This window comes from Haemorhous mexicanus, chromosome 1 (genome assembly GCF_027477595.1).
Source record: "Haemorhous mexicanus isolate bHaeMex1 chromosome 1, bHaeMex1.pri, whole genome shotgun sequence".
Taxonomy (NCBI): domain Eukaryota; kingdom Metazoa; phylum Chordata; class Aves; order Passeriformes; family Fringillidae; genus Haemorhous; species Haemorhous mexicanus.
In genome coordinates this window covers 107,764,651-107,790,833 of record NC_082341.1, presented here as the reverse complement: position 1 = coordinate 107,790,833, position 26,183 = coordinate 107,764,651, and the positions used below count along the sequence as shown (strand labels likewise).

The window sequence follows — 26,183 nt, the reverse complement described above, 5'->3', positions numbered from 1 at the left end:
TTTTTTTTTTTTTTGGTCTTTGTTGGTTTGTGGTTTTGGTGGGGTTGGGTTTTTTCTCTGTTTGTGAAGGAGCCTACCAGAGATGGGTGGAATTATTGAGGGGATGCAGGAGCAGCAGTGCCTGGTAGTGACTCCCCAGGGACACAGCCCAAGTCTGGAACTCTGTGGATTGGCGTGTTGCAACACAGTTGCCAACTGCAGAGTAAAGTCTTCATCCTCTGTTTACCATAGCAAGATCTGAAATACTACAATTTAGGGGCTGTCAGACTTTCTTTAAACTATTGGAATGTGGCTTCCATTGGACCTATAGCATCAAGTTGGAGAGTCTGGCTGTACTATAAATCCAAATCTGTCGCTCTGGTCAGTGTAACAGGATGGGTGTGAGGTCTGCACATTGCAGAAGAGTCTGTAATGGATTCCTTTCCTAATCCTGTCCTTTTCCTCTTCTCTGCATTATCTCCTTTACTCTTGAGTGCATATCATCATGCTGAAGTGTTGCATCAGTGTTCACTGAGTTGGGGATAGGGAGTTCTTAAGTGTTATTCTCTGCACTGTTGTTTCTGCTCTTCCTGTTCTCCTTGGTTAATTATTCTTGTTGCTTTTTTTAGGGAGCATCTCTTATGCTTTCTTTTCTGTTATCCATGTTTACCATCTCCTGATTCTTTCAACATATTCCTTAAATCAGACATGTTATTTTCTTTCCTTTGCAAAGAAACACTTCAGTATGCTTTCCTCCCCTCCTCCATTAGTTACTGCAGAATTTGCTGATATTTCTTTGTATAACTCATTGAAAATCCAAAGTCACATTCCCTGCTATCATGCTAGAATAAATGTTCAGACTGCAGTCTTACCCTTTTCCAGTAAAAGCTTCTTGCTGTTGGCCTTTGTGGATTATTGTGTTTGTGAATTTGCTGTTGGCTGTGTCAGCATCTTTCTTTCCCCTTTCCTTCCCTTAAGCCAAGCTCAATAGTTCTGCCTGCCTGCTACTCAGGGTCATCTTGAAGCTGAACACAGGCTATCTTCCATGCCCCCCAGTTAAGGGACTTCTTCCATATGCTTATCTTCATTCAAAAAAACATCTTCTAACCTGACACTGAGATTATGTGCCAGTAATTAGTCAAATTATTAGGCTGAGGAGCAGGGAAAGGCAGCCTAAGATGATACTAATTAGGGGCTTTTGGCAATGTAGTGAAAGATGAACAAAGATGATTACGAGAGAGTTGGGCCTTAAAGGCATGGATTTACAGTTTTTAGTAAAGGATTTACAGTACAGAAGCTGTTGTTGATCTGCCATCTGTGAGAACTGCTGCAGCAGTGTTAATTTGAGATGTTATCTTGAAACTCTCTTCATGTATAACTCGACATGATAGTGGTCCTTTTTTAAAATAGTGAAGCCATCTTTATGGCTTTATTTTTTGTTTGTCTGTTGGGTGTGGGCCTTCACAGTGACCATGTCTTGCTTTACCAAAAAAGTTTTGTTTCAAGTTTTGTTTCTTGTCACATTTTGTGAGTGACAGTTGCACCACATAATGCTGAGGATATTGTAACACAGGGAATAGTTCCCTACAAATAAAAAGCCAGAGTTTGGGCATTGCAGATATGCGAGTCATAAGATCAGCAGCAAGCAGGCCCAGAATGAGACTCTGGTGCCTTCTCTTAGCAAGTAAGGATGTGATCAGAGGGCAGCTGAGTCAATGTGCTGCATCCCCATTACTCCCATGTCCTGTGTCTCCCTGGTTTTGAAGTATTTTTGGTTAAAAGGATGGACTGTGAACAGGCCATTTCTTCAGTGTGCTTATTTTTGGAAAACAAATCATTACAAAACAAAACAACTTCCCCCCCAAAACCAGAAAAAGGTGCAGGGGTTGGAGTATGCATGAATGCCAGTAGTCCTTTGGCATCACAGAACAGATCTATTGCTGCAAATCAGTGAAGGAGGAAAATTACTACAGTATTAGTATAGTATTTACCTTAGATAAGTGTACGGTATTCATGAATTTGAAGGTAGACTAAAATACTTCCCTAAAAATTGGAAGGTAAATGTGCCAGAAAGAGTAAGAAAAATAAGAAATACAAATTTTGTCTCATCCTGGTTGCTTAAATTAATTCTTGGTTGCTCTTGGTCTTATCTGAGGCTACAGGGAGAAAAGAAAAAAATAAAAACTGCCAAAGAACATGAGAAAATATGTCTGAATGTAATGTATGCATAAAACGCGGGACACTTGTCTTGTAAATGAGGCAGTTTTCTGTAGGAAGGAGATCCATTATTTTGTAGTATTTTCACAACTGTGGAGAAGCAGAGGTGCGTTTTGTCAACCATGGTTTAAATTTTACATCAATAAAATAACCTTCTAGGGTGTAGAAACTATTAAAAACAGTGAAACTGGCCATTCATCTTCCAAGTCCTCATTTAAATTTTAAAGAACAAAAACTTTACCTAAATTTTTATCCAGAAAGTTCTCATGCACAGAATTCTCTGTCTCCATGAACATTTGTTTAGTCCTTTATTTAGTTTGGTTTATCTCTGTTTCTTTAGCCCTATTGTTTGCAAATCAATGACTTTCTAAATAAAATACCAGATTTCCCAGAACACTGATAATCAATTCATGCCACAGGTGAGTTATGTCACAATTTTTTACCATTGTGAATAAAACAAATTGTGTAAAAAGGCATGTGTGTTCCTGAAAGTGTCAATCCATCTTAGTGAAGCTGTTTAAAAAGAGCAGTGACTTCACTGATTGTGAGGATATTTTCTGGAATAGGTGGTTGTTTTGCATCACTACTCTGAGTGTATGGCTTTATATGATAATTTCATGGGATGTTTTGGAGTGGTAGGTTCAATATAAAAAAGTCTGGCTTCGTGTTTTTATGTTTAAGTCTTGGGGTTTTCTGTTTTGTTTGCTTGTTTATATTTTGAGAAAGGATAGATCTGTAAAAGATCCTTTTGCTTGCTTCAGAATTTAGAACTCCTTTATATATTAGGAATTGTCTGGTATTGTCCCTACTGCTGTTGGCAGTTTACGTGCCAGCATCATAAAACTGTGATGCTATGTTGGTGAGCTTGTTATCATGAGAATAAGACATTTCTTTCTCACAATTCATTGGCAATTACTTCTGGAAACAGAACTAATATGGATCTGGAGGAAGTAGAGAAAATACATGCAGAATATTACTAATTGCAATAATAGAATTGTTTAGTGTATGCTTGTTAAGACAGGAGGAAAAGTAAAATAGGTTACAAAATAGAGAGGAAGTGGAGGAAAGAGATATAGATATGTCTTAAAAAGTAAGTTAGGAATTGTTTAAAATTTGTAAGACAAAGCATTAAAAGGGTGAATAGGATGACCAAGTCTGTCAAATAGACATTGATTTGGTGCAGAGTAGCATGGCTGCCTGGGAGTAAACTGTGTTACATACCTGTAATTCTTCATTGGGTAATTTCACTCAATGTAAAGTTCTGAGAAATTAATCTTTTCTCAAGAGAACGTGATGTTTTGAGCGAACAAATTTAACTTCTCAGAGATATGTGACATTTAATATTTGTAAAATGTTTCATTTGGTGCTGTGTGACACGTTGATTTAGAAATTGGAATGGTACAGGATCATCAGCGTACAGCAAATGTCTTTTAGAAAAATGGTTAATAGGTAATCAGTGTGGAGAATGTGGAGGTCCTCTGAGGATTAATTCAAAATCTGATGGTGTTTAACCTTTTTATTAGTGATGAGGAAGAAATATAGAGTCATTACTGATAAGAGCATGTGGATGACAGCAGGTTTAGTGCCGTGGTAAGTAGTGATCAAAGGAGAACTAAGTCATCTAGTGAGGTGGAACTGTATGTTCTGACACAAAAATGAAGACGTGCCTCCAGCCTCAAGAAACATTTTCAAGGAGACAGTGATTGAGAAAGGCATGGAAGCCATGATTTGTGATGTGTGATCAGAAGTATCTGAAACAGGAGGAACACTTGGCATTATTACTATGTCATTGGAATACTTGATCTAGCTCGTGCAGCATCTCCACTCATGAATGACCACAAATTCAGCGAAGTGTGGAAGAAGAGCTATTCTGAAGCATTAAGTCTTTGGAAGCACACCTTTGAAATTCCTTAATGTAGAATCTGTTCAGCAAGTTGTATTTACAAGATTTGATCCAGGTTTGGAAATGTGCTGTAGAGGACTGCTGTTTAGTAATTGAGGCAGGCCTCTACTTAAAAGAAGCCTAAAGGACTAAACAAATTCAGGGTGAGAATAAAGTTAATTAATTTTTGGAAAAACTGGGGAGTTTAGTGGATGTTCCTTTGGTATCTGTGGAACCAATGGGGATGCATGAGAGAGAGCTGGTGATATTATTACAAGGCCTTTCTTCATAACCTTTCAAAGATCATGGAAACTGGGAGAGGTGCCTGAGAGCTAGGGGAAAACAATTGTCAAAAAGAGCAGGTAAAAGGATCAAGGAAGCAACAAGCAGGTCACCCTCACCTCAGAAGGTGATGGAGCAGCTAATTCTGGAAACTGTTTTCAGGCATATGAAGGACAAGAAGATCAGGAGGAGTTAGCATGAGCTCACCAAGGGGAAGTGACCAACATGATGACCTTCTTGACCAACTTACTAACCAGCTATGATGAAGTGGCTGGCCTGATAGGTGAGAAGAGACCACCAGATGTTGTCCATCCTGACTGCAGTAACTCCCAGAGAAGCTGAATGAGCAGACAGTGGGCAGGCAGAAAGCTGTGTGAGCAGCCAGGCCCAAAGGGTGGTGGTCAGTGGCACGCAGTCTTGGCCGGAGGCTGGTGAGTGGTGGTAGACTTGAGGGGTCCTGTCCTGGTCAGCACCTTCATTAGTGATCTGGAAGAGGGGGCAGAGCACACCCTCAGCGAGTTTGCAGGTCACACAAAACTGGAAGGGCTGGCTGATACACTGAAGAGCTGTTCAGCAAAATGCCAAGTCTTGCACCTGGGGAGGAATTATCCCAGACATCAGTCCAGGCTGGAGTCTGAGCAGCTGGACAACAGCCTTACAGAAAAGGCCCTATGGATCAAGAGAACACCAGGCTGACCATGAGCCAAGAACAGGCCTTGCAGCCAAGGCCAGTGGTATCCCTGGTTGCATTAGGAGGAGTATTCCCAGCAAGGCTGGCGTGGTGATCCTTCCTCTCTGCTCAGCACTGGTGAGGCCAAAGCTGGAGTGCTGGAACCAGTTTTAGGCTCCCCAGTACAAGAGAGACATGAATATACCAAGGAACATCCAGTGAAGGGCCACAAAGAAGGTGGACTGGGGTATGTCTCTACAATAAAAGGCTGAGAGTGCTGGAACTGCACAGCCTGGAGAAGAGAAGGCTCGTGGGGGGCTTATCAATGTCTGTAAATATCTGAGGGGATGGTGCAAAGAGGGCAGAGCCAGGCTCTCTCTATTCAGTGGTGCCCAGTGACGGGAGCAGAGGCAATGGGGATAGCCTGGAACACAAGAGAACCTCTGAACATCAGGAGACTGAAAGATGTGACACAAGTCTGTCACAGGTTGTTGTGGAGTGATGGTTGTAGAGTCTCCAGCCTTACAGGTAGGTACTCAGGGACTATTTGGTTGTTGTCACTTGACACACAATTCTTACCATCTGTTTCAATCTTTAGACCTATTTGCTACTTCAGATACAGAGACCAAGTACAACTTTTATAAAGATTTTTAAATGTTTAAGTAAGATGCATTTCAAAAAATGTGAAAATTGCCCTGAAAGCTCAAGTGTTTTAATGGCTAATAAATAATTAAAGGAAAATCAAGAGAGATAGTACTATTACTTGTTATATATGGTATATATACACACATATATTTTATGTATATTTTCAACCATTATATCAGTACTTTAAAGTAATTGAGCCTAAAACCTCTGAGCTAGCCTCATCTGTCATAAATCAATGAAACTATCCTGATCTATACTGTTTGGAGACATGAGCATGCATTTAGCTATTTTTATTTTTATCCATATCCTGAAGCAAACTTTGGCAACTGAGAGGGTATTACCTTCCCAATGTGACATACTGGTGTCCCAGGAATATCAGATGTTTTTCACAAAAGATCAGAGATGCTTGTTCCAGTATTACAACCTGGAAAAAACATCCATTTTGTCAGGCGTGGAACACAAATTAGTAGAAAGCAAAAAAAGAATTTTAATCAACCTGACAGTTTTTTGGAGTTGCTCATACTCAGGTGATTACAGTCAATCACACACAGACCTGACATGGTTTCAGCAAGGTTGGAAATTAGATTGAAGATTTGTGTGGCCCCAATTTTTCTTTTTGTCACAGTACAACTTTTAAGTGAGTTTGCTACTGACTTAATCCTCTCATAGGCAAGAATTGAAAGTAATTATTTTATCTGGGTAGTGTAGTGATAGTGCCCTATTCTGCTGTGTGGGAGGTTCAAGAGTTTGCTCCTCAGGTCATCTAAGCTTGGGCATGTCAGTATTGCTGCAGTAATGTTTTCAGCAGTGTCAAATGTGGATCTTTCTTGTAGCTGATGAGACCTTATGAAAATACCAGAGGTTTCTAAACTTAATGAATTCTTTTCCTTCCGAAAGAAGGTTATAGATGTGATGAATGAAATGAAGTATAATTTACTGCAAGAGATAATAACTAAAACCAAGGGGGAAAAAAAGCAGTAGCTAACTACATTTAAAAAAAGAAAGTTATTTATACCTGTAGCACAGTTAAAGCCTGTTGTGCTGTCTGAATTTAGCAAGCAGACCCGGGATTCAGCCTTAGCGCTGCTAATGACTGGAGGCATTATTGATGTAGTGAGCTAATTACCCGTGTGATGAAGTTGCCTGCTAGAGCTTTTTGACTGCTTCATCACAGTGTCACCTCCTGCAGGTTAATTCACAGGGCAGCACAGGTAAAAACCTCCAGGTGGAGGTCCTGCTCTCCTTCATCCAGTCACAGAGTTGTAATGACAGCAGTAACTAATATTGAGATGAACATTTTCCTGAATTATTGATCGAGTAGAGCTGTATCAATGATTGTAGAAGTAATGCTTGTATCACAGAACTAAAGTCTGCAGCACTTCACAGTCACTGCATGGAAAATACATACATGGGGACTTTAGGAAGCAAACCAAAAAGAGTAACAGCCTTTCTCACCTGAAGGAAAACCCACAGATATTAAAAGAATGTAAGAAAAAAAGAAAAAAAAGAGTGGTAGGATTCTTGGGTCAGCAGGCAAGACAGGGGCTGCAGGGGCTTCAGTGTCTGATTTAAAATTTGATCTATGTAAAATTCTTTCACAGCATTTGTTCTCAGATGTCTCAGTGGACACATGAGAAGTCAGAACATAAACAGCTTGTTTAATTAGATGATAAACTATTACACTCAAAATTTATAGGGGAAAATACCATTAGTAAAGTAGTTTAATAAGGAAAAGAACGAGTACCAATGTGTTCTATTTTTATTTTGCCCTACCATTGATGAAGTAGAATATAAACTTCTGATATATGGGGCAGAAGATTTATAAAATTCATCTGAAAGTTATTAGTATATTGAAGTGTTTAGGGGTTTTTTCTGTTTTTAATTGTGGCATAGCTGAAAAACCTCTTGAGACTAGCAGAGCTAACACTGCCTTTGTTCTTTACTTAAAGCTAGAGCTGTGTTGTAAGTAGTCTGTATTTTTCATTCAAGTTTAATATGCTGTAGTATAACAGGATGCATTAAGTGTTCTCTAACAACTGCAGAACTCATCAAGCAAATGGAAAGATTAGCCCTGAAATCAAGCTTCAAACTTTTATTTTCTCACAATCAATAGACAAGTAATGCATGTTGGATTTATAATGATATGAGATTGACGGCTTAAATCCTTTTTAAAGTTCAAAGCTGGAAACAGATTGTGTCTACAAGCAATCCACAGCAGAGTTTCTAAGTAGAGGCTTGTGATAAATAAGTGAAATTGGGTTTGACTGAAATGGCCCATCAGTCCCATATGGGTTTAGCAGGAAGATTTCAGGCACAAAAAGACAGAGGTTTGGAGAAGCATCAAGCATTGGTTTCACAGCACCTGAGATTGCTTTGTGGAGTCTGTTGGGAGACGTAAAGACAAGAGGCTCATTAAAAATGAGTATAGCACCAGGGAGAATGATTGAGCTTCAAGTACACTTGTGTTTTTTAGCTTGAAGAGTTTAAAGGTGAAGGTACATTTTAAAAGCTCAACTGGCAGATGAGAAGAATGCTGTCAGGTTTCTCGAAGAAATCCCTTTATATAGAGATAAATAGCATGTTATAGTAGTTTTTTGACAAGATCAAGGGAGAAAAAAAAAGCAAACCCAAAAAATTACTCAGCTCGGAATGTCCTGATAGTAGGATGAAATAATAGTTAATCTCTCAGCTATCAAAATTGGATTTTGATAAAACAGGTTGTCTTCAGTCCTGCTATCTGATAGCTTCAGAGACAGTATTTACTGCCTGTAAAGGCTGTGAAATCTGGGGGAGAAGTAGTAGTCTTGGGGCTACCCTTGAGGATATTCTATCTGTAATAAAAGTTCAGCTATGGTATCTTGAAGTTTGTGGTGGGTCCACTGCCTTAGATATGGCTTTTACCTAATCAAGACTTTGGACTGTTTACACTGTTGTATTTAGAAAAAGCGCTGTTTACTTTTGAAAAGCATTAGATTGTGGTTTAAAATCAGAATGTAGCTTCTTGTTTGCTTTCTATTCAGATACAATCTGTGCTAATAACAGATACAGTTGTTACACAGTAGTTAAAGTAATATAAAATGTCACAGGTTTTGATTAGTCTGCAAGAACATAAGGATTGTTTGTCAATGTATCCATTTACCTGATGCTGGAAGACAAGGAATGAATTAAGCCACATTGACCTGTGAACTAACACCTTGGTTTGTTCAGTCAGAACAAGTCTCCTTTGGTTCAATCTGAATTGTAAATTTATGTGATAAATGTGTTGAAGCAACACAGTCCTTTTTTTCATAGTCTCATAGCATGAAATGCAGCTGATCACTGTTTGTTTGGTCAAAACTTGTGTGGCTCTTGGCACAACCATAGACAAAAGAACAGTGGCTGCTCAGTGTGTTACTTATGTTTGCCTTCATTCATATCCATTCATTCCTGCCTATCCTTTATACCATGGGGAAAAGCTTTGTGGGGGGAATTGAATAGCACAATTTCTAACTAAGAATGAAGGTGCTGGATTTTAGTAATTTTAAGAAAGAAATGCTGGTTTTTGAAGTTATTAAGAAGTACCTTAGTGAAAAACAGGTCCCGCTGGGATCAGAAATTTAATGGCTTTGTGAGTTGAATGGCTGGCAGGCTGGTTGTGGAAAAGGTGTTTTGACTGTCTTTTATTAGGCTGTATTTCCCCAGGCCCCTAGGATGGATGTAGCATGAAAAGGTTTGTCTTCATGACAAACTGAAAATCTAATATGGTGTTTCCTGAACAGATGTTAGAGAGAAATGGTCTGGTGTGGTCTCATAATGACAGTCCTGATGATTGTATGTTTCTTAGTTTATACTGTGTTTTAAATAGAGTGTTGGGATGAGCAGACCCTGTATTATGATATATTTTGGCTGCAAGTCTCTTCCTCCCAGCTGGGATGGAAAAAAAGAGTAGATCTCCCACCCTGTTTTTTCCTTCCTTCCGAATTGCATTTTATTTTGCTTCAGACTTTCCATTATACATGATTTTTTCTTGACTATCACCCGTGCAGTTCTGTATTGTTTTCCACTTGTACAGTTTTGTGGTGCTTTCCAAATGCCTTTCCCTCCTCTTCTCTCCCCTTTCCTGGATGAATCTTTCTGGGACAGCTCTACTGCACTGTTTTAGTGAGTTATAAAGATGCTGGGATGGTTGGATGGGGTGAAATAAAAAGGACTAAGCAGTTTTGAGGATAATCAGTTAAAAAAGTGGAATTAATATGAAACTACTGAAAGTAGACAGCTGTCTTATTTTGTTGGAATTTGCTTATCTTCAACAGATCAGCACAACTGTTTACATCCCTCATAAATACCATATTGAGAGATTACTGCTGAATGGTTCTTGAGTTTACCCTTTGTTTGGGTAGCACTTCACCTAAGGAAACAACTTAGGATTTTGCCTTTAGGCCTTGATAGCTCTGTGGGAGCAAATGAGACCAAGAAAGAGTGAAATCAAATTAGCCATTTCTTCCTGTGTTTAGATGTTTCTCTTTCATTGCATCTGCACATACTTGGGCGTATTTTGGTGATAGACCTCTCCTCAGTATACTGAAAAGAGAAGTGAAGATAAAATTGCAATAAAATCTAAATGAGAAAAGGTTAGAGGCATTCTATGTAATAATTAAATTAATAGGGGCAACATCTGTTACCAGTCTAAGAAATCACAAATAGATGCTGAGTTTAAGAGAGATCCCTGTGTTACGTGCTTTGTCCCTCAGCTGACTGGAAGGTGAAGTGCTGCAGGCTGCTGCTTCAAAGTTGCAGTTGGGAGGGGCTGTGTGGTCCAGGGGTGCACTGAAAATTGCCCCTCTTCCTTTTCTTTCCTTAGAAAAGACTAAAGAGACATCGTTGTGGGTTTTACTGTAATTTCAAAACAGAGGTGTCGTTTCAAAACCTTTGAGAGGTGCTGCATGGTGTCAAATAAAAGTATGCCTAGTTGTTACCTTCTGTTTATGTGAATTCACTGTGTACATCCCACCCTCCTGATCACGTCCTTACTAGTCTCCGTTTGAAGTAAATGTGTAAAAAATTTCTCCCATATCTGCCATATCTCTGTTCCATAGCATCTGCTTTCTTTGGCAGTCAGGACTGACTGAATGCTTTTACATGTTTATTAAAGGGGTTCTGTGCACTCCTGGGTGGTAGCTATGAAAATGAATTAAATAAATCCTGTGGTATAAACTATATGAGATAGATGTGCAGTTGCGTTTTTGTTTTTCTCAGTAGGCTTATTCCACTGCCAGAATATAATTAGAATTTTTAATTCTGTTTTAAGTATGTGAAGAAGGTTCCTTTTGTTAGCTATTTGTAGGTCAAAGCTTTATGCTGAAATGTTTCAGGCTGTTTATGCAAAAGATTTTTTTGCATTTTGAAGCACATTTTTGTCATGTATTTGTGATAAACAAAATGCAAAATATATGGGAAATCCGCCTTTTATTTATTCATTTTTATAGTGGTTTTGACCAAAGTCCGGAGTTTCATCACATTTACTCAACTCCAATAAAAATGTAAATCACCTGTGTCCCTTTTGCAACTGGTATGGCCAGTGTCATCTTTTTAATAAGGTATATAGATGTGTAGGTTAAAAAGATGTTACAAATTGGACTTTTAGTTGTTCTTGGAAAGTCTTTCCAAAGTACTTCTCTCATGGAGCTTTTTTTGGTAAGGCTTCTGTAAGAAAGTTATAATGACATGCATTTGTAAAGTAAATTCCCTAATCTAGATTTTGATTTAAGTATTAAAATAGTAATTTAAAAGGACAGCAGTACATATACCAATAAAAAAGAAAACAAACAAAAAAATCCCACCAACCCCCTCTCCTCAAGAGCCACTGAAATTTATCCATAGCAGTTAATCACACAAGGTGTCTCTTACTATTAACTCATGTCAAACTGAAAGAATAGCTGTTAGTTTTAGCACCCAGCATGATATCCTCCCTTTAACTAAAGCATAAAATCTGATGACTTCTGCAAATATGCTTGTTTTAATAGTACTTCTCAAAACATAATACATAATACATTTCTACATAATCCTGCTCATTCTTTATGGAATTGAACATTCAGATATTTCTCTTGGTGGATGTCCTAACTAATGACAACTTCAGCAGGGCTATAATTTGTGTATGTGAGCATGTATGTGCACTTGCCCCTATAATTGATGCCATACATTAAGAAAAGCTATCACCAATATTGAGAAATCAAACACCCCGCCATTAAATAATGCCAGAAGTAAGTTTGCTCATAGAATATTAATGTGCACCCATTTTCCCATGGGCCTCATAAATATTCACTGATATAAAAATGACACAAATACATGGATTTTATTTGCTTACACACGATGGATTTTTTTTATTTTAAGAGCCTTTATCAATTGTCTTGCTTTGGTGGGTGGTTTCTCTTTCTCTTTTGGTAGCTCAAATGAGTTCAAATGCACATTCTGAAAGGAAGCTTTTTTCAGGGCTTTTCAGTAAAGTCCAGGAACCCAAATTTTGAATTATTCTCAGTATCTATTAGGAAAATGTAATTGTTAAAAACCATTTTATTTGCCTAAGTGTGGGCAGCTTTCTGGGGGAAATTAGCACTGACAAATATACTTTCCATAAAATTCAACTTTGCTGCATTATCCTGGTCACATAAACTGAAACATTTTTGGCAACATTCATGTTGATTTAGTTTCTGTCAGGTAAGTGGAGGGCGAACAGAGAGAACAACTTAAAATGTTTTGTGACTTTGTGGAGAGGTTTTGAAGACTCTTAAAAAACAGCTTTAACAGCTTTAAGTGTTTATCTGAATTTTTATTTTTGGGATGCTGTCGTTTCATCACCTGTGATACTGCTGGAATTGTGTCCATAAATTTGGAATTCTCTAGCATTCTCAGCACAGTTTAATGTAATTTTTTGTCTGGTTTTCTCCCTTAGGAACAGAATTACTATCATATTTTCTTAGTTCCTAAATACATGCTTTTACCTCATGATCTTTGTTCTGTGTCATGAGATTTTCCCAGACAATTCTTCTATTCTCTCTACCTTTTTCAAAACCCATTCTGAGCACAGCTACAATCAGAAAAAGTCTCCTAATTGTAAAGTCTGTTTCCTTTTGCTCTTCTCTCTCACTCCTATGCATATGTAGACTTGACAGAAGGTAGATAACTGTTTTAAATTAGATCAACTTTATGCAGCACATGGATTTTCAGGCTCCCTGACCAGTAATATAGATTACAGAATTATTTTAGAGCTCTGAACATTGCCTTTGGTAGGAAAAAAATCCCAAAAAACAAACCTTTGTATATTTTGAGAGAAAATAAATGTTCAGTTTTAAAACAGACTACTCACTGTTGAAAGCTCACTTGTAAAGCCTGGATAAGAATTTTTGGTGCATGTATGTCACTGCAGGTACATGGCATCTCTGTGTGTGCTTTGGAGGCACACAGAGAAGAGTTTATTTTACTGGCTATCTCTGAGCTGGCGTGTCTGGAAAGCTCTTTCAACATGTAATACTGTAACACCTTTGAAAGGGCAGGTGGAGCTTTTTCTGAAAATCTACACACAAAGTAGAATCCAACAGACCACTATGCTGAGTTTCTAATAAGTTCTTTAAACCATCCATTTACCTAGCTGAAGTTAGTTTACATGAACCTTTATTGGCTAAACCATTTCTTGATTTCATAGAGGCAAATGGTTTTGAATTAGGCACTTTCTGACATCACCCCATCTATTGTAAAAATTATACAGCACACCAGACCTTGATACAGGTTTACAGGCAGAAGTTGCATTATTTTAATGTTAAAAATTTCACATTTATTCTCACTCTTGCTTTCTCTGTTAGTGAGTTTATAATTGAGAATGGCTTATTTTCCTCTTTATGACTCCTTATCTTCTCCCAAAGGAGAAATTGGTTATTCTCTGATGGGATGGTTTGTCAGCTTAGAGGCACAGGAGGCACCCATTTTCCTAATGCTATGTTTCTCAAATAACTTTCTGTTGTCATGAGAGTGTCTAGAGAGGATGATTGTCCTGAGCAGTAACCCTGGAGGATAACTGACTCATTCACAATCTTAACAACTGCAGTTTGTCATGTTTTTTCAGTTTTTTCAGTTTTCATTTGCCTTTTTATGTTGTCCTGGTGATGTGCTTGGTCCACTGCTCTTGGATGCAGGCTGTTCATGCCTGCAGGAGGGAATGCAGTTGGCTGAGGAGTGCTATGTGTTGGTTTGGGCAGAGGCTTCTTCTTTGCTGTAGACAGAAAGGGAAGATAAATTGCCTTATAGGAGATTAATCTTTCCTTGCAATATCCATGGCTCCTGGTAGGAAATTTGGTCTAGGCGCCCCAGCTTCCAGATCAGATATCAACATTTTAATTTTTATTTCAAAGTATAGCTACATTGCACGTAGAGTTAATCAACATAACCCCATTTCCAATAAGAAACCAAAAATAACAGAGACAGCAGAATTCAGAACACTTTTAAAATGAGATAAAGAAGAATACTAGGAAAATGGGGGAGTCAGTAAACTTATGTTCTGGGTGCATGTATTCTGCAGCAGAATTCATGGTACTATGGCAGATCAGAAGCCATGGGCTTTGCTGTAAAGAAAAAATTGATTTTACCCTAAAGCAGGGCCATTGTATCAGTTCTGGTATGCACTCACGTTCCCTTCTAATGCTAGCACTGACACTCAAAAGAATTTTACTAGTTTTAGCACTTGTACACTTGGCAGCAAATTTTTGATGGAAGGTATATATTGATCTGAGATTTCTGAAGTGTATCAAATCAACAGAAATAAAGCAGTGCCCAACTTAATTTGAGTTTTTTTCCTATGTTACTTTTTATCACTTAAAGGATTTGTAGTATCCTAGTGTTTGGTAAGGTATTTTTTGAGAATGCTTCCTAAGAGATGTCAAAGTCTGTAAAACACAAAATAGTTTGAATAGAAATTTATTCAAATTAGGAAAAATATAGTGCATTCTTTATCCCTTTTACTTTAATTGGTTGCTTTCATCTTAAATTATATTCCTTGTTTAAGCTCATAAAATTTTCAAGATCTGAAGTAATTTAGTCAGCTACAATTGAAGCATTCAAAAAGGACTACATTCAGACAATGGCATAGTTATATTGAACTGGGTTCATGATGGTTAAATGTATAATTGCTGTTGAAAGAACCATAGGCTGTAATAGACTCTGTTGCATCTTGTGCATTTGTCAATTCTGTTCCTCTTGGGAATCCAGAAATATCTGTAAAATGCAGCACAAGCCAAAGAATCTTAATGGGATATGTGATATGTATCTTCTGTTTTACTTATAAATATTTTAGTCAGCATAGAGTTCATCCTTTAAAATACAGTTTGGCCATCCAAACTGTGATGTCAGTATAACAGGCAGGGGAATTGCTTTGCTTGATTAAACTGTGTAACAGCCAATATGTATTTTGATTATTATTATCAATTCTAGTAGCAAAAACTGAGCAGATTTCTCAAGTGAGCTGGTGGATTATAAACAGCGGCCTGTCTTGGCAGTGGCTCGTGTTTCAAAACAGCTCAGTGATGAGAGACATCAAAGACCTGATAATTGCTCAGATTTTACCAGTCCTTGTTGATACCATGGGTCCATTTCAAGAGCTGGAAACCTTGTACAGTAAGAGAAGCATGACTAGAAAACAGAAAAAGCAGTGCAGTTGCAGCCAGGAGGACTTCAGCAGAGGCAAATGTAGGTGTTTCTGTAAAGTTAATGACCCATTTCTAAAGAGCTTCATCTTGTAGTATGGTCAAATGTGAGAGGCAGAGCTTCCAGAAGTTGGTTATAAGTCACTAGGATCTTTGATGGCTCTTAATTTACAGTAATTGTTTCTTGGCTGATTTGGCTTAGCCAGTTTTTTGTTGTTTTCTTCCACTAAGATATTCTGTGTTACAAGCTTGCCTTTACTTCCAACACCTATATATGCCATGTATGCTATTTTAATCTGCAAAAGATTTCACAAAATCTCATGGCTGTGCAAAGCCTTTATTAGTATTCATCTTCATCCTCAGTGTCTCACTGTGGAAAGAAACATGGCTTGACATCTGTGCTGTTATTGATCTAATGTATGCTGGTCACTTCTCTGGATAGGTGACTGTACAGCTTGATTACACCTAATGATACTTGCTGAACTTCCTTTAATAGGTGGGGTGGAAGGCACTTAGGAATTTAAGGAGCTCAGAAGTTTCTTTAAAACTCTTCCTGTAGCAGACATGAAGATTTGATGCCCATTTTGATGAAGTTATAGTAATAGCAATACAACAAAGGATGTAAATGGCAAAGATGGAAAAAGAAATACTGAGAGTGTGATGTAGCAATAGACTTGCAAGAGAAATGAAGAAAAATGAGCAGTGAGAAAGGATCCTGTGTTGAGAGGCAAATGTTCTAGACAAATAGAAATGTCATTCTATTTATCCACGTTTCTGACATCTTCCTAATTCATGAGAATGGTAGAAAGCTTTAAACATCTGTAATCATAAGTCTTGCCTTTTCCCCAGTATTGGATATTTTGCAGTGCTTGGCTGGGCTTCTGGATTTGAGGAAGAAAACACTTTATACTATTTTGTCCTCTTATCACTAAAAGTATGTTTGATGTAATAAAGTGTGGGAGCTATTCCATATATTCATTGGTCCTGATTTGAATTGTAAACCCTGGTTTATGCCAACTTCCATTTGGATATATATTTTTTGCCAAGCTTGACTACACTGCAGACTGCACAACTTGGTGTTTAAAATTATGTCTCCTATTATCATTAGCAGTACTTTGGCAAGGAAACTACCTTTCTTTTTTATTTTTATAAAAAGAAACAAATATATCTGTTAAAGTTGATGTGCAGCTTGTATGTCTGAAACTTAGCTTGTGGTGTATTTTATGAAGTTCGAAGTAATATATTTATGCAAGTAATTCAAGTACTAGAAAAAATGTGTAAATGAGTGCCTAAATTTCTAAGCCCTCCCTCTGGAAATGTTGCAGATGTTATTTAATATACTCTATAAAAATCTCATGTATTTCTGAATTTTTTGACTTCAGGAGAGAGAGAGTTTATATCTCTTGTTAACATTGAGGCAAAATGTTGGAATTTGGAGTTGTGAGGTTTTTTTTAATGGGTTTTCTGTTCCCATTAGATTATCTAATTTAATATTTTGCACTTAAATTTGTACAGAAAAAAGCAGTTTCCAGATGCACCGATTTCCCTCATACACTTAGATGTATTGGAGACTTCCTATAGAAAGATATTTTAGAACAGAGTCTAGTTCTAGTACAGGATGACTTGTATTTGAGGGCAGGGCAAACATGGTATGTCTGTAAAGGCCAATGTAATGTTCTCATGATTAGGAGAAGAAAAAATTAAATTTCTCAGTGATTACATATAAAAAATTCCTGCTGAAGCTTATATGCTTGCAAAGTTCTTGCTATGAATCTCAAATATACACTTGGACAAGTTATTAGGAGGGCTGGACTTTAGTTAGGTGGTATTTGTCAGGTGTAATGGAATTTTGTCTTCTACTTTTTGATAAGTGTTGTGGTTTTAAGCCCTGGGAAGAAATTAATTCCATCCTAGTGAAAATGGGACAGTATGGTATTCTGTAATGCCGGTAATAGTGCTCTAGGAAAATTCAGATTTTAAAAGTAATTTTTAAGCTAGATTTTTGTCTGTTTCCTGTTTTAATATGACTTGGCAAGGCTAAGCCTACTGTGCCTTTGGACAGATAGCAAAGATGATGAAAAGCCCTAAAGTATAGTTTTGTTTGAACATCTGGAGAATTTCCTTTAATATGGACAGAAATATCTCTGACTAGAGTGATATTTATTTTCCAAAATAGGAAAGATGTCATTCATCACTTAAATGAAACATCAAATAAAAGAGAATTTTGTAACCCTGTGTTAGTCTCCTGTTAGATGACAACAGTATAAAAAAACTGAAGTTTCCTCTGTACCACCGGAAAAAAAGTAAAGCTTTCTGTTTTCTTCTGGATAATGTTAAACTCCAGTCTTCTAAATTTGGGACATTATTTTTTCCCTACTCCAGCTTGGGGGAATGTGAGCTTTTATACCATGTTACTCATTTCTAATTTACTTTAAAGAGAGTGAGAAAAAAAGAGGAAATAATACTGTTTTCTTTCAGAGATTGTGAGACTAAGCATAGATTGACATTTTGAGGTAGATGTGCTGTGTTGTGCCAGAGGCACTGATCCCATAAATAGCCATACTGGTACCTGTTCACAGTGCAGCACCCCTGTGAGCACCTGGGTTTTCCCTTACTTGGAAACCAAGATACAGGAATGAAAGCTGATGTTCCCACCTTTAGAGTTTTCTTCTAAAATGTAGGTCCTTGGGCATTCCCTGAAGAATGTTAATCCTGCAGTCTTTTAGTATTCTCATTTTTACTGCTATTACTTTGCTATTTTGTTTTTGATACCTGGGCGTTGGATCATAAGAGAAAATTTGTCTGAGTTCTAAATTTGCTCTTTTTTACCCTTAGGATTTTGTTTTCATGAGAAGAAATTTTATGCCCTCTCAGAAAGTAAAGATTAGTAAATAGAAATAATTTGTATTAAAAGATGTTTAAAAATTACACTGCCTGCATTGAATGCAGTTGTTAGTTGGAGATTCATAATCTGTTACCTGCCTGCCTTGATTTTTACCTTTGTGTTTCTTTAACAGGGTGCTGCACTTTTGATGAGCCTCTGAGTTCCTGTGGCTACAGCCAGTCAGATGATGATGATCTCAACTGGGATCAGGTGAATGCGCCGATGAAGCCGTCCTTGGGTCAAGGGATGCCATCGGGTTCGTCTTCATTTGCTTTTTTTCTTTTCAACATTAGGTTATGTGTTTGTCCAGTGTTTATTAGCAGTACTGTTCTTAAAATGCTGCTTCATCTGAGTCTTGTTAAGTGGAATACTTAGATTTTCCAGGTGATTTCTATGAAGAATATTTTGCAAATAAATGGTTTTGCTTTGTTGTGTGGGGAGTATAAATGTTTGAAAGAAAAAATCGAAACTTGGGGTTATTGGGGGAGGCCAAAAGAAAACAGAAGGGTGACATGAAAATGAATCTGAAGTACTGGAAACAGGCAGACAGGGCTTAGTAAGTGAGAAAAGGAAGATAGACTTAGGTGTTTTCATTGAAAGATATAATAATCAAAATCTGTTATAAAAAGATAGAGAGAGAAGAAGAGGTGACTGAAAAAGCAAAGGTATCCCAAAACAAAGGATCTCAATATTATGCTCACTGAATTTAAAAGATAGTTGTGATAATATTATTTAATGTATTTTTTGCACTGCATGAAGTCGGACCTTGTTCTGTAGCAGCAACCTGTGAACTACAAACTCACTCTAGTAATGTAGTCATTGCCTTAGTAGTTCATCCACAGAAATATGTGAAATCTGGCCACTGGTTTTAAACTGCTCACTAGCCTAAAAATTTACCAGTTGTTCTTTTTTCTAGTTTTTAGCTAGGCTTGTAAAGACTTCTCCCCCATGTACTGATCTCCATTTCTTCTGAGTTAATCTCATAACTTAGTATAAATATATCCATAACACTTGAAAGCATTGCAGATGAATGTCCCAGTATTTCACATCCCTTTCAATGAGGTCTTTAAAGGACTCATAATGTACTTAGGTGTTTCTATAAAATCTCTTCCAAAGTTGTTATTCTTGAGAAAGTGTTCTTCCCTCATTTTTGAGTAAGGGAGTTAGGAAATAGACAAAGTGAATCTTCAGGAGGGACAGTATAAGCAAAACCTGAACATATGCCCTCATCATTAGTGTAGCAATAAATGTGCTAATGTATGATATGCACAATCAGCCTTAGGTATCATTCACTTGTACAAAAAAAAAGGCTTTCAGTGTTCTTCACTGTAGATTTGCCAGTGTCGCCCTCAGTTGTGGATGACATCTTATCTAAGGTTCATGAAGTACCTCTTACACTTTGTTTCCTCTGGCAAATGCAGGACTCCCAAATTCAAGATGGATGTTCAGTTTATCTAAGTTCTGCCATTTGGATCATCATGCTAGATTAAGTTCATCAACCTAGATAAAGGATGTTCTTTCGAATTCCTTTTTAAACTGGCTTTCACCCAGTGGTCTTGGACTATACTGCTAAACATTTCCTGAATTCTGTTTCATTAGTGCTTGATACTGTTGCTCAAATTGGAGACAACAGACATAGTTTATCAGCCATCTTGGCAAGTGGTACAAGATAGGCATTCTTTTTTTTCAGTCACACCACTGGAATTCTCTTCCTAAACCAAATTTCATTCATTACTCTCTGCACTTGGATTTGTGAAAGCAATTGTTGGTATGTGATGTTCAGTCTTCTTGGCAGATAGAAGAGATTTAAATCTATGTTCTGTTCTCTGATGACCACAGGCTTGAGGATTTTTTGTTTTTTTTTTTAATCAGTGGCAGGATTCTAGTCTAGGGACTGGCTTGTCCATAGAAGGAAAATGATACATGTCATTTTATTTATCAGATGTCGTACAACTTGTTTCTTATTTATCTTCTTTCGTTTTTATCAGAAGTCTGAAATAATGTTCTGATGATCTAGTAAAAATCTATTTAATTTGATAACAAGTTCTATTTACAGTTTGGGGAGTTTTATTTCTGCCCATAAAGGAAGAGAAATATTCTTTTGGAACATTGGGTCAGAAGATGAAGGAGTTAGTCTGAGGAAGGTTGAGGATATTGGTGCCTTAAAAGGTCAAAAACCCCTTTGAGAGGGAAAGAAATGCTCATTTTTTGCAAATGAGAAGCACTGTGTCTAACGGCACGATTTAGTTAAGTGGTATCTAATTTTTCCTCATAATTTCATCTAGACAGTTTCGTCTTGTTCTTGTTCAAGTCATCTTAATGATTTTAATTAGTTTTCAGTTAGCCTTAGCCAGAGGGTTATGTGATACACTTTAAAAATGATTTCAAGTAGTTTGTCAGCAGTTTCTGAGCTACATATTTAGGAAGAAATAACTTCAGATGATAATGAATAGAACATCTTAAATTAATGGTTTGTGGGGAATTCTTGGCTTGAAAGCAAAATGCTTTATGCAACAATGTTGTAATACTAGACTGAAACAAGAACTCTCAGTTCTGTACTCCCTTGTCAGAAGAAAAAATTAATGCACATAACATTCTTAATTTCAGGCAACATGCTCCAGTGAGTGAGTTGATGTCGATATATAATTTTTTTTATAATTCCGTGGCAGTCAGGGGGAAGCACACAAGTTACGGCTTTTGATTTCTTTTAATCCACATGAGAGTGTTGAGAGCATAGCTGCCCTTCAGATAGATAAATACTTTGGCTTGATATGTTATTTCAGTGGTACAAAATGTCATCTAATATTTATGCGTATGTGTGCACGCTTTAATGTACACACAGTTTACATGTTTGTGAATATTTGAGATCTTGTTTTAGATGAAAATTGCTAAACTGTATCAAAGGTAATAATGAAAAAATCCCAGAAGTGTTTCTTACAGTGGGCTTCAGTTTCTGTTGGATTGTTACGGTAGCACAGAAATACGTCGATATCACTAAAGTTAGGGTGCTAGTGTTTTAATTTCTTTGATAAATATAAGCATGGTTTTTAATGTGTCAGTATTAATCTGAAATTGTGTTGAATAGACCCAAAAAGTAAGGAGTTGTATGAATTTCTGTATAAATGAATGTTGTTAATCCACTGCTCTTCTCTTTCAAGTATCCTGTGAGTCAGACAGAGTAAATGCTGTTTGGAAGAGCAGCTCTTCCCATTTCTCAGCCTGTCTTCTCCTTGTCTTTCTGTTCCAAGAATGTGTGCTTAAAATAGTGTTCACAGCTGTAATTACAGAAACACTTAGTCATTATTAATGCCATCTTGCATTATCCTATGGAACAGTTATAGCAGTTTGATATTAATGTGTTTATGTAATACAGATTTACAATTACAACTAACTGTGAGCCCTCTAGTTTGTAGCCCAATAAAAATGCCTTCAGAAGAATATGCCCAAACAGTAGATTACTCTATTGGCAAGATGTGAGCTGCAGGAGTGGCCTCTGTGAGAAGAGGTCAGGGATGCCCTGTGTTGGACACATCTGAGCACCACCACTGGACCTGCCACTGGGAACAGCTGAGCTCCTGGAGCACCTCTGGGATACAATGTTTAGGAAAGGGCAGAAGCCACTGGGCAGCAGCTATCAGAGAGAGAAGTGAGAATATGTGAGAGATGCAGACATCCCAGTCAGTGCGGAAGGAGGAGGAAGAGGTGCTCCAGGCAGTGGAGCTGAGATTTCCCTGCAGTCCGTGGTGAGGCAGCTATGCCCCTGCAGCCCATGGGGGTCCACGGTGGAGCAGAGATCCACCTGCAGCCGGTGCATGATCCCACACCAAGAAAAGGTGGAGATTTCCTGAACGAAGCTGCAGCCCATGCAGAGGAGTCCACACGGGGCGAATTTTATCGCAGGACCTGTGGCCTGTGGGATCACTGGAGCAGGATGTTCCTGAAGGACTGTGTCTCAAGGAAAGAGGTTGTTTTGGGGTTTTTTTGAGATACTTGAGTGTATACTTGTGTTAGTTCAGATACTGCTACAGTAAGTCATCACTGAAAGTGATGCAATTAGAATTTTACTGATTACTCCAAGGAGTAGAAACATTGTCAGGAGTTTTCTGTGATTTGTCATTTACTGGATCTAATTTCTGTTCATGTCCATGTATTTTTTTATGAAACACTGTGTTCAGTTGTGTAGAATCTTTCTATGGTGTGTCCCAGTTACAGCAGATTTTTAAAGGACAGTAGTATAATTTTTATGTGATGCAGTGGTTGGTTTGATATCTCTGAGGGGATGTCACTGCATTTGCAACAAGTCATTGGCATCAGCCTTTCATTCATTTTAAAACAGTTCAAACCCAAATATAAATGAAATCTTCACAGGTTACCATTCACTGTGTTGAAAGAATGCTTCCTGTAATGAAGCTTTCTATGTTTAATACAGTGTTCATCACAGCCAGGATGAGAATTCTGTTTGTGCTATTTTGGGGGTAACATATGATTTTCATGGCTATATGTGATATTTTGAATGGCCTACTATGCTTATTTGTATTCTGAATATGTACTGTTGCTTAATGCCTATGCAGTGTCTGCAGAAAATGCTTATAATGCTTATATTATTGTTCAAAATGGCCTTTTGATACCTAGTAACTAGATATGCAGAGCTAGCAGATATTCTGTAAACAAGGCAGTGATTCAGAGGAGTATGTATTATTATGGAATGTGAAGTAGTTGTGTGAAAAATGTACATTGTTTTTTAATTGTGCATAGAAGAGTTGTGATCCATTTTAAAAGACAGATAAAGTGATCAGTCTGCAAGTGTGAGTTCAAGCCAACTGCAGTGTTTTACTGTGTAAAATTAGCGTTCTTTAATATTGTGCTTTATCATTAAGCACATTTTAGCACTGCATTGCATTTTTGTTTTATATTAGCAGGGATACTTCTGTTTACATTCATATTGAAAAAAATGAAATACATTTCTTACTCAGTCCCGTTTCCCCCATATTACTTTAAATAGCTGCATTTTTAATTCCTTTGAATGCTATCTAGGGATAATATAAAGTACTATCAAGGTGTGGGAGTTGCAGCTTGCTCACTGTGTTAAAGTTAAATTTTTTCATAGAATTTTCTAGACTTGGAACAGCAGCATGTTATTTTATTGCACACCCAGGTAATAGCTGCAGCCATTAAGGACATGCCTTTTGGCAAGCAGCTCCAGCTTCCAATTAAATGTGGAAGTTAACACCAGTTGCTGCTAATACGGAGCAGCATGGAGGTCACACAGAGCAAACCACCTGAGCAGGGAGCCACAGCAGCTCTGTGCTGCCATGGCTACCGTGCCAGTACTGGAGGGGTTGGCTACTTTAAAAACACACCTAAAGACTTACTGAGTGCTGTGCTTAACAGGACTGTTCAACAAGAAAGATGCCACCACCTATGTCTGAGGTATTGCTTGTTGTATGGATCATTTTTGTAAGTTCTGACCTGACTTAGAGATTTCAGCACCTGGCACAAATTCTGGGTTTGTTACAAGTAGTGAGCATCTATCATTCTTGCAAGGGGAAGTAGATTAATCAGCATCAGAATCCCTCTTTCTGAATCACTGATGGACAGTGTTGCTAGGTTGCTTAGTAGGTGAAGTACACAAATTATTATAGTGTATTTTGCCTGCATGCCTAAGCTTTCAGAAGATTAGTGCTAGTGATATACTTAACCCTGTGTTGTAGATGTTCTCATACATGACTTTTAGTTTAATTTTGAATATGAACAGTGTGATTTATGAAGTAATAGTGCCTAAGAAAGATGACTGATTTGCAGATTTTCATTTGAAGTAACATGCTTTCTGTAGTGTTCATATCTGTAACTTCAGGACAGCAGTGTTCTTGTTTTCTTATGCATTCCATCAAGCATCTCATATTTGAGTGCAGAATTGCAGAACATACTCCAGGTCATGGAAGTAAGCGGGAGACGCTATATTAAAAACCCCAGTAGCTGATAAAGATTTGTTCAAGATATAGGATGATGTAATAAATTATAGCACTTTTTAGTATTTGGGGAACTATCCTCTTCTGTAGAAGACAGGCAGAAACTACATGAAAGATCTGGGAAGTCACTTCTTGTTAAACCAGAGTATTCTCAAAGCAACCTGGAAGATAAAGTTGACTGCTGCGTGTAATTCTGAGTAGCACATGTAGTGCCACGGAGTGCTAACCAAGTCCTCCAACCTAATTCATTTACCTTGCTGAGATTACATGTTTCCTGCTGAGGTTATATCTAACATCTGCCATCATATATGCTGAGAAGCAACTAACATAATAAGCTAGACCCTGGAGCTGGGTTTGAAATGGATTTCTTGACAGCAAAAACTTTTGAGATAAGTAAGGTTTTTTTTGTTACACATCAGAAACCCAGTCTCCCTCTCTGTCTTCCACCCATAGTGCCAGACACTGTCCTACTGGTTAAGTGCATCAGAATCTAGTTTTAGATTTCCCTGCTAAATTTAAAATAGATGTATTCTGAATAACTGGGGGTTTGTTTGTGTGTTTGTTTTTCCTTCCTGGACTCCTCATCATGAGTTCATTCAGATGAAGTAGGAGCATTCCAGCATGAGAGAGGAAGTTAAAGTAAGAGAATCCCAACAGGAGAGAGACAAAGTGCTTCATGTTGTAAAGCCGGTAAAAACATACGCTTTACCAATACCTTGGGGTGAACTGGCATTTTTGAAGTGGAATATTGTCTGGAAAAGAAGAATGAGGTTACTTCTGGGAAGGACTCTTGGTTCAAAAAAGACTACATGGAGAATTCTTTTTCCTGGAGAAATGCCCAAGATCTGCAGATGAACCTCAGGATGCTCTAATCTAGGTAGTTTGAGACTGCAGTAATATAAACCAAGTAGCACATGCTTTAGTGTAAGGTTCCCTAGGGACTCACTCTGTGCTGAAGGCATGTTACTGCACCCTGCCGTGGTGTCTTACTGAAATCACTGCATTTTCTGCTCCAGTTTTAGCAGACTTGTATAAAGTACCAATACAATTTTTGTTCTTGTTTGCCTGTCTGTTTTCTGTTGAGGAATGAAAATACTTTCCCAGTTCGAGCAAAGCTGTGGCCAGTAAAAAGCCCATGAGTAAACAGCAAGTCTGAAGATGCTCCTGTAGGAGCTGCACTCACTGCATTGCAAGATCAAGAGAAATGAGAATAATCAGAATAGTCCTAAATAAGCTTTTTCTTGTTTAGTAATTAATCTTCTGGAAAAAAAGCCTCTTAATATCTTACAGTCTTCAGGGCTTTTCTTTCAGTCTCATGCTTATCCCATTAGATTTCTTCTCATCCATCCTGCCCTTTAGAAACTAATAAAGAGTGGATCAAATCCTTTCCTTGCATCTGCAGGCTTTAAAGTGTGGAACAGGACTGCCTCCATTTCAGGGCCTAAGTCAGTTGTTGCCCGAGTTAGTAGTTTATCTTTTAAAACAGTTCTTCTGTATGACAAGATCATAGGCATAGTGAAAGTGCCAGTGAGCTGGAGACAGACTCCATGACTCCTCTTTAGGGCAGTAAGTGTTACAAATTTTTAGGGAATTTTTTTTTTAAGTTTTTTTTTTTTCCAGAAATGTAGGAGGTATTTCTTGTTTCAATTAGATTTATGGGAGATTTTTCATACCCTTTGACAGCACTTAATTTGTTGGCAGGCTTTGAAACTGATAGTGTGTTGTTAGGAGGTCTAGTTGTGACTGTAATAGGAGGGGCCAAAAGGTCACTGATAAGAGGCAGAGGTTTTTAAATGCTGCATGTGGCTTCAAGTGCTCCCAGATGTCTGCACTTCTGCTCCCAAGTTGAGGAAAGTCATGTGGGAGTTTGTCATGCGGGAAATGTGGCAGCAGAGATACGTTACTGCAGAATGGATGGATTGGTTTTTATTTTATATGTAAGTCTTCTGCTATCTGAAGCTATTTGATTTCCCAGAATTTCAGACAA

At 37.8% G+C, this 26,183-nt stretch overlaps 1 protein-coding gene across 10 annotated transcripts in view; it reads left to right on the top strand.

Annotated features, from left to right (window-relative positions):
• PTPRM (protein tyrosine phosphatase receptor type M) overlaps positions 1-26,183 on the top strand; it is a 443,590-nt gene that overhangs the window by 81,650 nt on the left and 335,757 nt on the right. For 9 of the 10 annotated variants that reach the window (XM_059858357.1, XM_059858382.1, XM_059858348.1 and 6 more), the window contains exon 2: positions 18,361-18,483. In XM_059858357.1, the coding sequence (XP_059714340.1) occupies positions 18,361-18,483 (123 nt within the window). Of the gene's footprint in view, positions 1-18,360; positions 18,484-26,183 lie in introns of those variants that run through there. The other variant, XM_059858406.1, reaches the window with a different exon arrangement.